This window comes from Schistocerca gregaria, chromosome 5 (assembly GCF_023897955.1).
Source record: "Schistocerca gregaria isolate iqSchGreg1 chromosome 5, iqSchGreg1.2, whole genome shotgun sequence".
Classification (NCBI taxonomy): domain Eukaryota; kingdom Metazoa; phylum Arthropoda; class Insecta; order Orthoptera; family Acrididae; genus Schistocerca; species Schistocerca gregaria.
The window spans coordinates 148,134,003-148,149,240 of NC_064924.1; the positions used below are offsets into that span (position 1 = coordinate 148,134,003).

The 15,238-nt window shown below is 43.0% G+C and overlaps 1 protein-coding gene across 2 annotated transcripts in view; it reads right to left on the minus strand.

Moving 5' to 3' along the window:
* Positions 1-15,238, minus strand: part of LOC126273047 (monocarboxylate transporter 2-like) — an 82,172-nt gene that overhangs the window by 33,593 nt on the left and 33,341 nt on the right. For both annotated transcript variants that reach the window (XM_049976443.1, XM_049976444.1), the window contains exon 5: positions 6,545-7,009. In XM_049976443.1, the coding sequence (XP_049832400.1) occupies positions 6,545-7,009 (465 nt within the window). The remainder of the gene's footprint in view (positions 1-6,544; positions 7,010-15,238) is intronic.

Sequence of the window (15,238 nt, forward strand, 5' to 3'; positions counted from 1 at the left end):
AAGATCCTGGCTGCACGGAACGCCTGAATTTGTGAGAGCTAAGATTACTGTAGCTCTTCTTGGAACAAACCTGTAAACCATATTCGACATTATGGAGACGAATAGTCCACTACCAGTTGACACACACAAAAATTGACAATGTTGACCAAACGGTGAAGTGATGTGGTAAACACAAAGACACGAACAACACTGAGGAACAACTGTCCAGGTACTCGTAACGCTGCGGTGAGGTGGAAAACAAGAAAGCCCCCACGCTAGGCGCTCAAGGCGGAACTACAACTCGGTTAAGGAGGCCAAGAGAAAGAAATGGCATAATACTGAAACTTTTATCAGAAATCGTTAATTAAATAAATGGTCGTTATCAAGAACTAAACAAAAATAGGTAACAACCGAACAAAATAATAGAGTACCAACATCAAGAGCTGAGAATGGATCTGAGAAACGATCTTACGCGAATAACAATCACTTTTTCATACTCAGAGCGATAAATTTATTATTAAGGGAAAGATGCTGAGGTGGCAGAAGTCTCTGTTAGGCCACAACATCATGAAATCACACTATTGAACCGAGCGCAGTATTCATGATGTCATTGTTGACATGCAAAGGTCATGTGACAGAACCAATTTTGATGTCAAATTGATTCCTCATATGCAATGACGTTCTTCTGATCTTAAACTTATTGTTAGTGAGCTGGATCAATTTGTCAAGGCCGAACGTAACTGCAATGCTGACGTTGATCGAAGTATAAAATAAGATAATATTGATTCGCTACTGCAGAAAAGCTATAATTATATCTCCCACTTGAACGCAATGAACAGCAATTCTTCTACCAACAGATAAATTAAAATTTAATGTTTTTAGAGATTCCTAATGAGGCAAACAAGATTGATAGTTGTGCACAACACTTTTATGTTGGCGACTGCATATGGGGTAAGTGCAGTGCAGAAAAGTTTACATCTGCAGAGTTAGACACAACACATCCAGCTGAATAAGAATCGCGATTGGAAATACACAACAGTTTTGCAAAAAATGTTAAGGTGGTACAGTAGATCGCACGAGACGAAGAAGATTGTTCGCTAATTACGGAAATAAGAGCAGAAAAAGTGACGGGAAAGGGAAGAGGAGGAATCTTCTTACTTACTGTCAAATGATAACAATTCGTGATGACTTTCAAAACTCTTATGACAATTTATGATAGACCGATTGAGAACCCTTCTAGTGCGTCTTTGTACTATTTCGAACTACGCTTGGTCCACTGAAACATGTCATTAACAGCTCGCGTGTGTCTGGCTATACTGTGACTGCGAGGTTGCAGTAGCTGGCACCACACATGCCCACATCTGAGAGTTCCGAAATATGTTTTGTAAATGTAGGTAAGAATCATCGTGTGCATGAGCCATTGGGTAATATTGTATTCATAAGTATAATAAACAACGTATATCTGACAATGGAAAATAGAACTACGAGGAAAAAGCATTTGATAACAGACAACAACCGAAGTTAATGGCACTATTTATAAGTCGTTCCGGACTGTTACCGTAATAGTTGCATATTAAACGTGGTATAGTAACGTAAAGCTAAGCAAAACAATGAACACTCTACCGAAAATAGTAGAACGAAATACAGAAACAGGCTCATACTCAGTTGCAGCAAAAGATTTGTTGTTATTTCGAATGTAAGTCTTGACGTCACTCCAAACCATCTCAACTGGGTTGAAATTGGAGTGATTAGGCGGTAGCGTAATTATTATATGACACTGTTCTTTTGCAGCTTCATCTGCAAAGTGCACAGGCGTTTTATGAAGAATTTTAGAGGAGCTTTGTCTTCCGAATGACCGCTATAGTGTCTTTCGTTAGCACCACTGCACCATAGTTTCATTGCGGTCAATAGTTGTTAGAGTTTTGTCCAATATCACTGAAAGATAAGGTGCATTATACATTAGAAACACTAACCGAAAACTAAAATTGAGTGACTATGTTTTTAACCACTGCAGAAACCGTGACTGGTCCATATTCTTATGGCAGTCACAAGTTCCTCTCGGTCGAAAAATTGAAAATACTTCATGCATAAAACCGTTTGAAGAAAATGGATGGACCACAATTAATATGGCAGGTCTTCCCGTTGGCCGATGAGCGCTGCACTCCGGAATATTAACTGTGCAGCATTTATCAACTCCTTCTCCAGCATTCACCCAGATTTCATCTAACCACATAACTGAATGTATATCCTTCCCTATAATTTTATGCAAAAACAAACTACGGACCGCAACAACGCGAGCTTTTTAGAACAACAGATTTCATTCGCCCAAGAAGGAGAAACCAATACTTTTTAACATAATTTTGAGTTATGTTGCCCCTCCCTCCGAGAAACGTTCTCCACTGTTTTCAGGACATTAGCAACCTCGCTGTTGTGAGGTAATCTTTCCCACTGTAACATCTGTAAACGTGCCGACGATGGCTGAGATGCAGTATTGCACCATAAAGTGTGTTCACATCTGGATATACCAAATTTTGAGGTATTAATGTAGAAACATGTACTCTTTTATGTAAACTAGGTGTCAGAAACCTATTTCCGTTCGCTTTTATTTTCTTTATTCATTTATGAGTTTTACTTGTGTTAATAATTTAAAATACTGTACCTTAATGTGTGTACTTCATGCTTTACGTAAGTAATAACGCCATCTGGCTATGTAATTAGCTAATATTTGTTCATGATGATGATACTAATGAGAGGATGATCCTTTTTAAATATTCATTCTTGAGAATATAATGAATTTTGTTTAATAATCAAGAACGGAATTTACAGCTTTATAATATACTAATTTCTTCTGTGAAAACAAATTTGAAGAGTATCTTGAAAGAGGCATTCTATGTGACACTGTAATTAGTAGCTAATGGATTAATTTCTAGTATACCTTCACTCATTTTATTAACTAATTTACATAAATAACAATATTTATTAAAATTATAATTAAGTAATGGCATTTGTTTCTGTGGGAGACAGTCCAAGATTTTGCCACTAAAATGTGGCTTTTAATTAACAGTTACCTTCATTATAAATTGCTAATGACACAGAAATAAACTCATAAAGTCTGTGATCAACCATTAACTGTTTTTCAAATGAGGGCGTCACAGTGTGTCAATTGCTAATGACACAGAAATTCTGTAAATAGCTGTTAGTTCTTTTTCGATTGACATTTTTCTTGAACACCACATTATTAAGATTTATTTCACTGATGCCTTCTTGTACATGTTTTTTGAAGTTACTTTTTCCTGTAATGATATTTGTTTTTGTACATAATTTGTGTGTCCATCGATTTATCATTGTGTAGTACCCAACTGACGTTCCTTTCCTACAACTGGGTTAATTTCATTTCGAAAATTTAAGTTGCCGTAAATTTTGTGAGAAAAATATTTTTTGACGTAGGGGATTCTTTACCCTCCTACATCAGAAGATTTCTTATATTTTGTGGAACGTTTTCTAAGGTAGTGGCTTAGCCACAGAACTGAATGAGAGATACATTGCTGCAGCTACCACTGGTTAAGCCCTGACCAGAACTTTAAAACTAATCTTTTCTCACTGACATCGTTCTTTGAACTGTGATAGTAGTGTCATGCACGAACTTGGCGTAGCACAGTAGCAGCAAGTTAAAAGTTAGTCAGTCGTTATTGCCGTCGGGCACACTCATTACATCCAGGAGCACGAGATGAACGTTGGGACTATTTTATTGAGTCTACCTATGGTAACAGTTTCAGTGAGAAGCGATTAAAGTTTTATTATGTAATATGGGAGGTTGTTAAAATTCATTGTAGTTAAATTGGTTTGCAAAGAGTAATAAGTTATGTAGGAACTCATAAAGTCTGTGGTGCACCATTAACTGTATTTCAAATGAGCCCCTCACAGTACATTTCTTAAAATTACCGGTAAAAGAAAGAATATAACTGATTGTTAGGAAATGAAGATTTAACACAGATACATTCCAAAGATATTTAAAGTATGTGTCGAAGTCCCTAGTGTGGTCCATGAAGATCGACGTAGAAAGTAAACTACCTTTAAAACTGCTGTTCCAAGCAGAAATTCGGCTTGCTCACACAGTTATGGGGCTGCACACCTCTTTATTAAAAAGATGAATTTAATTCGCTTAGTTATGTAAGGAAAGTAATTTTATGAAGTCATCTATAACTAAAAATAGCTTGCCCGAGAGCTGGTCTATCAAATGGTGGGAAAAGAGAAATTAGTAAATTCACGAATCAGTTAATTGATGAATTCGTCAAATGGCGTAGGACTCCAGAAGATTCAGCGACCGTTCGTTTCAAAAATCCACGCTAAGGAGACGGTTGCGCAGAGGGAAAACGGCATCTCCGACGGTCAGACGAGACGCCTGGTTCCACCCCAGTAATACCATCCTCTGCGCCCACATCTCGTGGTCGTGCGGTAGCGTTCTCGCTTCCCACGCCCGGGTTCCCGGGTTCGATTCCCGGCGGGGTCAGGGATTTTCTCTTCCTCGTGATGGCTGGGTGGTGTTGTGTGATGTCCTTAGTTAGGTTTAAGCAGTTCTAAGTTCTAGGGGACTGATGACCATAGATGTTAAGTCCCATAGTGCTCAGAGCCATTTGAACCATGGTCTGCGTGGGCTGGCCGAACGGCCCGTCGACAGGAAGTCTAAGCGACAGTCGGCCTTCCCGGGTTCGCTCATGTTTGTTGCAGGGACTTATGGCTGCCGCAAGAAGCATACAGTGTGCGACGGCCCGCAGTTTTAAAAACTGCTGAGAGTCGCCCTTTTCTCCCCTCTGTTCGTGGCAGTGCTCAGGAGGGTCAGTTTGTGGTAGTACGCCGAGGGCTTCATTTAGTGACCAGCAGTCATGCTGCAGTCTACGCCATTTTGCGCTGCATGTGCTCGCTTCCACCGCCATGGGAGCAACTAGGCATCATTACGCCCAGTTTTGATATAGCCATTCACGGCAAAATTCTCATAGAGAAGCCGACTTTCTTTAAGATGTAAACATTCGGATTGGACGGACAGAGATTGGCCTTCCGGTTCGATCACCGTTAGTTTGGTAGTCTCCGTCGTGATGCCCCTGTCCGTAAACTCAAAGCATGTTTCCATTGATGGCTCTTTATCATAAATTGTGATTCGAATCCTGGAGGCCATCTTTGTTAAACTGCATCAAAACTCTCCCTAGTCACTGGAATAGCTATACTTGTCTTTGTTCACATTTTGTGTCTTTCCATGTAATTCTGGCTTGGCCGACAGCAACACTGCGTATCCTTCGTGTTGTCCGAAATCGTGGATTGGCTGGTTGGCACCTACTTGTGTCAAGACTGCGTCTCATTTCAATGTGTTTACGAGAATATGTGTGCTTTTCTTTTAGCTATCTGTTAAATGGTTCAAAGGACTCTGAACACTATGGGACTAACATCTGAGGTCATCAGTCCCGTAGAACTTAGAACTACTTAAACCTAACTAACCTCAGGACATCACACACATCCATGCCCGAGGCAGGATTCGAAGCTGAGACCGAAGCATTCGTGCGGTTCCGAACTGAAACGCCTAGAACCGCTCGGCCACCGCGGCCGGCAGCTGTCTGTTACTAATCGGTAATTTCGCCCTGTTACCTGGAATCAGTAATCGATATCCTTGATGTACATGAAGAAGAATCTGACGGCATCACAGCCCGGACAACAGCAGATCATCTCCTGAGATTCTTCCAGTTTCACTTGGTGGTGGTGGGGGAGAGGGGATAGGCAGAACTAATTTATCTCTTTCATTTAGATCCTTCCAAAGCCAAAAGAAGCGAGCAAATTACAAAGACCAGTAATATATCACGACTGTTAATCCATGCCATTGACGGTCATTTTATATTTTATTTGAAAGAACTAAAAATGTTTTCAGAAAATAAAGTTCTTAGCGGAATTAAAACGCTTCCTGGGAAAAATTTAATAAACCTTTCTTAGGAATGTAGTAATAACTTCTCTTGGTAAACTGCTAGAACATTTCTTTAGTATGTAATCAGGTCATATGAGAACAGTCCGCACCCGGCAGCTGGGTGGTTGCCGGCACCGTAGCTCAGAATGTTCAGCCAGAGAGCTGGATGGCCTCTGTAATAAAAAGACAAAAACAAAAAAACAAAAAAAAGTGAGTGAAGAATCAACAAACGAACTTTCACGGATGTCATGTGACGTCCGCGACGACCAAACACAGCGATAAAAAAAGAAAAGACAGACTGTCCCTCCTAAGGGCCCGGGATCGGTTCCCGGATGGGTCGGACATTTTCCTCGCTCAGGGACTGGGTGTTGTGTTGTCTTAATCATCGTCATTTCATCCCCATCGACGCGCAAGTAGCCGAAGTGGCGTCAAGTCGAAAGACTTGCACCTGGCGAACATTGTACCCGACGGGAGGCCTTAGTCACACGACATTTTTTTTATATGTGAACAAAAAAAATTCTCTTATACCTGCAACTGCTCAGATGAGGTGTTGAGGGTAAATTTTTGGTTTCTGGAAACATTTTGGTCAGCTAGCCATGTGCTGCAGCGGCTACTCACTCAGCTCGGTGGCGTCCCCATGCTCTTCCTCATCCTTCTCTTTGGTGGGCCACAAGCGGATGCGGCGGTCCTCGGGCACGACGTCGGCCATGTCGCCCACCTCTGAGCTGGCCAGCGACGCCATGGAGGCGTTCCTCCTGGGCCGGCGCGGCCGCACCTCCTCGCCAGTGTCGGACTCGCCCTTGAGCAGCGCCAGCTCGTTGGCCACAGGGCGGCGCTCGGCGTGCCACTCCACGGGGTGGAAGAAGAGCGAGCCGAGCGGCCCGTGCATGGCCACCCCGCCCAGCACCAGCAGCGCGCCGCTGAAGCCGTACGTCTCCAGCAGCAGCCGCACCACGTGCGGCATCGCCATCTGGCCGCAGTTGGAGCCCGAAGTCGACAGGCCTACGGCGCGGCCTCGCGACTCCACGAAGTACGTCTTGACCGCCAGGAAGCCCGATGGCGTGGAGAGGCCCATTCCCAGACCTAAAATCACCAGTTCATCACACTGTATATATCCAAATCCCTCAAATAATAAACGAGTTATTACTGTTATCATTATTACTTCTTATTTTTATTGGTATAATATTGCCATATACACTCCTGGAAATTGAAATAAGAACACCGTGAATTCATTGTCCTAGAAAGGGGAAACTTTATTGACACATTCCTGGGGTCAGATACATCACATGATCACACTGACAGAACCACAGGCACATAGACACAGGCAACAGAACATGCACAATGTCGGCACTAGTACAGTGTATATCCACCTTTCGCAGCAATGCAGGCTGCTATTCTCCCATGGAGACGATCGTAGACATGCTGGATGTAGTCCTGTGGAACGGCTTGCCATACCATTTCCACCTGGCGCCTCAGTTGGACCAGCGTTCGTGCTGGACGTGCAGACCGCGTGAGACGACGCTTCATCCAGTCCCAAACATGCTCAATGGGGAACAGATCCGCAGATCTTGCTGGCCAGGGTAGTTGACTTACACCTTCTAGAGCACGTTGGGTGGCACGGGATACATGCGGACGTGCATTGTCCTGTTGGAACAGCAAGTTCCCTTGCCGGTCTAGGAATGGTAGAACGATGGGTTCGATGACGGTTTGGATGTACCGTGCACTATTCAGTGTCCCCTCGACGATCACCAGAGGTGTACGGCCAGTGGAGGAGATCGCTCCCCACACCATGATGCCGGGTGTTGGCCCTGTGTGCCTCGGTCGTATGCAGTCCTGATTGTGGTGCTCGCCTGCACGGCGCCAAACACGCATACGACCATCATTGGCACCAAGGCAGAAGCGACTCTCATCGCTGAAGACGACACGTCTCCATTCGTGCCTCCATTCACGCCTGTCGCGACACCACTGGAGGCGGGCTGTACGATGTTGGGGCGTGAGCAGAAGACGGCCTAACGGTGTGCGGGACCGTAGCCCAGCTTCCTGGAGACGGTTGCGAATGGTCCTCGCCGAGCAACAGTGTCCCTAATTTGCTGGGAAGTGGCGGTGCGGTCCCCTACGGCATTGCGTAGGATCCTACGGACGGTCTTGGCGTGCATCCGTGCGTCGCTGCGGTCCGGTCCCAGGTCGATGGGTACGTGCACCTTCCGCCGACCACTGGCGACAACATCGATGTACTGTGGAGACCTCACGCCCCACGTGTTGAGCAATTCGGCGGTACGTCCACCCTTCCTCCCGCATGCCCACTATACACCCCCGCTCAAAGTCCGGCAACTGCACACACGGTTCACGTCCACGCTGTCGCGGCATGCTACCAGTGTTAAAAACTGCGATGGAGCTCCGTATGCCACGGCAAACTGGCTGACACTGACGGCGGTGGTGCACAAATGCTGCGCAGCTAGCGCCATTTGACGGCCAACACCGCGGTTCCTGGTGTGTCCGCTGTGCCGTGCGTGTGATCATTGCTTGTACAGTCCTCTCGCAGTGTCCGGAGCAAGTATGGTGGGTCTGACACACCGGTGTCAATGTGTTCTTTTTTCCATTTCCAGGAGTGTAGAAGAAGATGTAATTAGATGAATGACGAACACTTTCACTTAACGAAGGTTTATTCAGCACCTGCACATACAAGAGCGCAGGTCGAACTGCCTCTGGCCAGAACACAGACAGTATATATACACCTACAGAACATTCCAGTAAAATGATTCTTGACATTTGTGGATTCTTTCTAGCCTGTACTTTGCTGTGGCCTTCTCCACCAGACATCATGGCGCCTACAGTGTCAGCAACCAAACTGATAACCTGCAGCAGCGGGTTGCCCGCCTCGCAGGCACACCGAAGCACTACACAACCGACAGGCAATATTGATGAACGGCCACAGCAACAACCACAACAACAACACCACAGCAAAGACACCAGTGGCCACCAGGGGCCACTACCTGCCCACATAAACATATGGAAGAGGTCGCTGCAGATCCCGAAACAATTTTTCACACGTCAAACCACGTGATGAAAAATAGTTCCGAGGTAATCATTCTCCAAAGCGCTATAATGGCCGGCGCTCGGCCGCACATCGGCAGTTTTTCGACCGCCAGCAGACTTGGATAGCTGCCGCCCCGGCAGCAAGGCTAGGATCTTCTCGCTGATCTCTGGATTAGGCTTGGTATATCGGAGAAGTCTCTGGCGGAGACTTGTAGGAAATTATTTCAGTTGTTTTCTATCTTATTCTCCTATGTAACTGTGATTCGAAGATGGATTACTGTTTTGTGTTGATGCTATAATTGGAGAATTTTTTTGGTTAATAGAACAGTCCAATAAATTGTTTTCGGACTTTGATCGTTAGTTTCTTCTGTTTACGCAGACGTATCATACACGAACCGAATATAGAAATTAAAACTGTACAGTTCAGTTGCGTTCCGAACTCAAGACTCCACGACTCTTGATACAACAGTTTAGTATCATACCCACTACACCACGGTGTTACTCGGCTTCTTCTGCGATCTTGCTCCCTCCTTAAGAGAACTGCGTCCTGGTGTTACATCGTCCTAGACCGGGAACGAATCGTCGCTCCTGCATACTCCGACACCCGATGACTGATTCTCGCCCTGGCAGTGATCTTCTTAGAACTTCTTTTGCCGCTTGGCTCTTCGTCACCTTTCACTTGTTGCCTGTTGCTGGAGCTTTGAATTTACCTTGGGTTGCAGGATCTTAATAGGGCTTCATTCGAAGGACGTTGACCGTATCTATGATCTTTCGTCGTCTTGTGTCGTGGTCGAAATCTTCAACTTCACAAGTAACATCAGACAACTGTGTTACAACCTTATAAGGTCTAGAGAAGCGCCTGACGATCTTCTCAGAGAGACCAACTTTCCGAACAGGAGTGAAGATCCTGACGAGGTCTCCAAGCTGGTAGAGGGCTAGCTAGGGTGGTGGCTATCGTCATACCTTCGTCGATCGTTTTCTTGAGCCTAAAGGGTGTAGAGTCGAGCTAACTGCCGAGCTTCCTCAGCTCTGGTTAACACCTCGCCGATGTAGTCGTCGTCCACGTCATCAGGATGTAACGGAAACACAGTGTCCATCGTCGTCGTCGCCTCACGCCCGTGCACCAGGAAAAATGGCATAAACCCTGAGTATCTTTTTTGGCGGTGTTGTAGGCAAACGTCACGAAAGGTAGTACTGTGTCCAGACTAAGCGCCTGTAACTCTCGCTTTCCGCGAAGCAGACCTGTACAGCGGCCCCGGAACGAGTAGGGGTCAGCCTGGCCGGTCGTCCCGGAAACAAAGATGTTTCCCAGAGACCACCAGGAGGCGTCCACGGCGCCGCAAGAGTTCGCTATAGCCGCGGACCTCTTTTCTACCTCTCGACACGTGACTGCAAATAGAGCCAGCCATATCCAGATCCAAGTAGTATTTAGGATGGCGCAGGAGCCTGTAGAGGCAGTTCACGCCGAGCGAGCCCACTGGTGTCATCGTAGACGACGCGTTATCATCCACCGCCGCCAGCGTACCGGAGCCATCCTCGGAGGGCCTCTACTCTTCGGACTCAGGTAACGGCAACGTGGACTCCACACCGCTCATCAAGAGACGCCCGGGGCTTGGTTTCGTGAAGTTGTATGGTTACTACAGACAGTTTATGTTTGGAGGAATCTTTGATTTAGTTATTGGTAGGCTTGAAGGATCAGTCCTACCTCATGAATATTGTTTTGTAATTTTTGAAGAAAGACTTTAGTTTAAATGAAAACGCTATAACTCACACTCTAAGATTTTCCTATCCACAGACGGCGGATATATTAGGTAGCACCTCATCTCAGTTGCTCTGCTCAACATTGATGAACACTGATGCCATGTCGGCCAGGGTCTTATGAAGGCGTTCAGTAAGCCCGTTAGTTTGCGGATGGTAGGCAGTCGTCATGTGATGGCTTCAACTCGGGTTTCTCGCCACGTAAACGGAGGCTCTGTCGTGGCCTGATGGGAGCTACTGTGCCGTCGATAATGTGCACTATCACAAGTTCCAATACCCAGCGTCTCCATTAGAATAATTTCATGTAGAAGAAGGTGTAATTAGATGAATGATGAACACTAACTTCACTTAACGAAGGTTTAGTCAACACTTGCACACACAAGAGCGCGGAGCGAACTGCCTCCGCCCAGAACACGTACAATATATATACAGCTACAGAACATTCCAGTGCAATGATGCTTGACATTTGGGGATACTTCTAGAATGTACTCGAACCGAATATAAAAATTAGAACTGTACAGCCCAGGTGAGTTTTGCACTCACGACCCTTAATGCAGCAGTTTAGTATCAAATCCACCACACCACAGTGTGTCAACTCCTTCTGTGACAATATGAAGTGTTATATTTAATCTTTCTTTGTGCTATTAAGAAAGAAAGATTAAATCGTGAAGTTAATTATGTTTAATCAATTGCTGTTTTAACATAATACATAACGCTATAAAATCAAACGTATATTGCTACACATTTGTTTCGCCAAAACAAATTAATTCTACGAAACGTATCAAGACAATAAATTCATTATATTATTTAGACTAAAAGATAACAAAAACAATAAATGCAACATAACAAATAAATGAAAAATACTACATATCTGGATTTCAATTTATGGTGTTTTTAAAAAGATTTGTGTACAGTAGAAAACTATTCCAAAAATCAGACTGTGCACTTGTAATACGTCTGCGCCAATGCCTCCACATACAGTTCAGAATGAAGTCTTTGAAACAGATTGTTACTTAGTGGCTGTCCTTGTGTCCAAGTGGAGCCGTAAGAGGACATCTGTTAAGTATGTACAATAAATTTGAAATTTTCGAAAACATTCTCTCTAATTCCTTTCACTGCTATGCAGTAAGTATCTGCAGCCATTTTCAATTGCTACATTCACTTTGAATTGCTCTGTAATTTGCTTACAGGTTATATCGTGAATGTCCTTCTAGATGCAATTTCTAGTACATTGGTTTCTTCAGTTATATCACAAAAATTGTATCAAATGAAATATTTCAATCAAACTATATCTCCATGAATTTAATAGTATAGGCTACTACTGTATTTACTGTAATCACTATAGACAATACAATATTTCTAATTTAGAATACAATGTTAAAAATTAAGAAACAGTGATTACTTAATGGGGATTCACGAATGTAACTACAAAAAATTCTACCTAAAGTATGCTCATTGGAATACCGTGAAAAAAGACATCATGAATATCTGATCGTAATGCACTGGATGTGATGGCATCACAGCCCAAATGATGAAACTTAATGATTCGCTGCTGCCCCTGTAACTAACAGCTTTAACCACTGCTTAAGCCACTACTTAAGCCACTACCAAAAAACGACGTCTCTTTACCGACCTATTGGCCTTATTCCTTCACTGTCAGGAACCTTAGGATATATATACTTAACTAGAAACTACTTGCTAGAAGAAGCACGTTGTAGCACAATATCTGCCTTAATAAAGATAACAGATGACACCAAGTTTTCCATGCTTGGAGATGAGGTGACCATCGCGTGCTTCTTAGACTGCAGTGAAGCCTTTCACACTGTCGACATCGACATTTTCTTGTCAGACTAAGCAGCATAAATTTCTTGCCAAGTGCAGTGCAGTGGTTTCGCTGATACCTGTCGTCACGCCAGCAGTGCGTTGTGTCAGACAAAAACCCCTGTCTCCATCAGAGTAAAATCCTTTGTGTCCCACTTCATTGATCAGTCACTTTCTCGGATTTCTTTTCAGTAGCAGGAACTCAATTCTGGAATAGCCTCCTTTGTTGTATTCGAGAACTGAAAAACATCTCCAGTTGCAAAAGACAGCTAATGACATAGCTACTGAAGCAACAATAAAGACCACCGTCGTCCTTGTACGCACTTGCTACCCCTTCCTTCTTTCCAACCTGATATTCTTTATCTCCTAGCATTCTCTTCTCCTGCAGTCGTCTTAAATTTCCCTTCTCTAGAAGTTGTTCTATCAGAAAATATCTATTTTGTACACCTATAAACTCTCTCCGTATCTGCCACTACAATAATCATAGTGATACTAATAATAGTAATTGCGAGTTTTAAATTTATTAGCTCTTAAGAGGGCTATTTATTGACATTGTGTCTAGTGACACTAAAATCATGTTATTATCATTTGCTACATTAAAATTATAGTTATTCATTAGGCTACTGTGTTATAAAAATAGTCTGTATATGTCAAATTCTTGTTCAATGTAAGAAGGCGCTAACCTGATCAGGTTAAATAAATAAATATTAAATAATAGTAAAACTACCAAGAAAAAACAATAATCGAGCAGTGAATGTAATTTTCCTTCCTGATATAATTAAAGTAAACATAAAACCTGTGTCATTAATGTCGTAACTATCGTCGTTTCACAATCGCACTACTGTTATTTGTTCTTAATTATAGCTTGTTATTATATTTATATTAATTATTATTAATGGAACAGTATATTGTTCTTTAAAAGAACGGGTTCATAGACCAATAAAGGGTTGTGCTTAATTGGACAGTACCATTGGTACTTACTGACAGCCATTTTGTAACCTAGCTGATTTTTGAAAATATATGTATTTCAGTGCTATTTCATGAGTCAAATATCCAAATTTGAATGGGTACATCAGTTGTAAGGTGTCAGGCAAATCCAACATCTTCCATGAAAACCCTGACATGATAGCAAATCCGGCATTATGTCACATAGCTCCGCATAAATCCTGACATTAAATTAACTAAAGTAATATGATCAACAAGTGAGCAAATGGAATATCACAAACAAACACAAAAACGCCTAAATGCATGTCATATCTTCCCACCGTGAAACAGACGCAGTTCCAAGGGGAGAAACGAGAACAGAAGCTGAGAGCAGAGCCATGTAGGGTAGATGGCCCTACGATAAGGGACACCCACAACGACCGCCGACCGTCAAGAGCATCCCTCATCCCATGTTAAAAGATAGAGCCCTCCAGAAGAACAGTATAGATCTTACAATAACACTAAAAGAGCCACACCAGCTGCAAGTTTTGGCGTGAGACTATACGCATCTCTGTTACGTATCAAGCATTAAAAACATTGGCCCACCTCGAAAAGTGTAACATTACTCATTGGATAGACAGAATTTTTGTAGGCGGAGCTTAAGGTTAACATTGAGACCCTGACTTCTTAGTTGAAAACACAGCCACATACCTTTCCTTAAACCAACTTCGGTAAACTGTAGTAAGGGTAAGTTCGAGAGAGTTACTACCAAGACAGCGAGGTGTGTGGAGCTGCGCCGCCCGCCGCCCCCTGACGCTGCCTAAACACCGACAAGGTAATGAACGCACGCGATGCCGCATAACAGCGCATAAGGCTTCACTCAGAACTACAGGAGTCTCATGTGTTACATCCCCTTTTTACGTAATACTAGTTTCGATCGTAAATTAAAGCTCATGGTCTTCACATTTGCTACTTGAAGTTAAAATCTGAAACTCGATGATTTTTCTGTTATATAATTATTGAGAAGCCGCATCAGCCACTGTAATTTACGACAAGTTAAATAAGTAATTAAAAATAATTGTGGGTCACTGTAGATAATTTTTGATAGTTTTCTCTTTTATTAAACTTAATTTAAACCCAGATTATAGATGTGATATGGCCTAGGTCATCCTTCTATCCATTATATAACTTGGAAACCCATTGAGGGAATATTCGTTCACATTTTTGTCGAACGCAGTTGGTTTTTATCACGCTGTATTAAAATATTTCCTTTTATCAATAGTACAATTTATAAACAATGTTTTGTGAGTAGAATAAAATTTCCATTGGTAAACTTAACTGCTTTTTCGACGATATTTTACCAGCTAACTAAAAATAGGAAAGCCGTGAACCCTTTCCACTAAATTTAGTTAGCATTAAGATTCTTTTACAGGGAGTGCAGTGGAGCTGACGCTGAGATCATTTAGTATTTGGTTATATCATCGCTAGTCTCACTGCGCTCTTCTGAATTCTACATGTCATGTGTGGTCTGGCGTCTCCTTACCAGCAACAGGTCCCAGGTTCAAACTAGTCAATTCCCTAAAAAACACGCTCAGAGCGTCGTTGCGCGAAAGTGGTAGCGAGACACGACTTAGAGCAAACAGACACCAAGCAGAATGTTAAACAGTCACATGTAGTTTGAATTCAGTTAGTTACTCAAGATTAAACTTTCATTGATAACTTATGCAATATTTGTCAATATGATGTAGATCTTACTTCATTAATCAACAATTT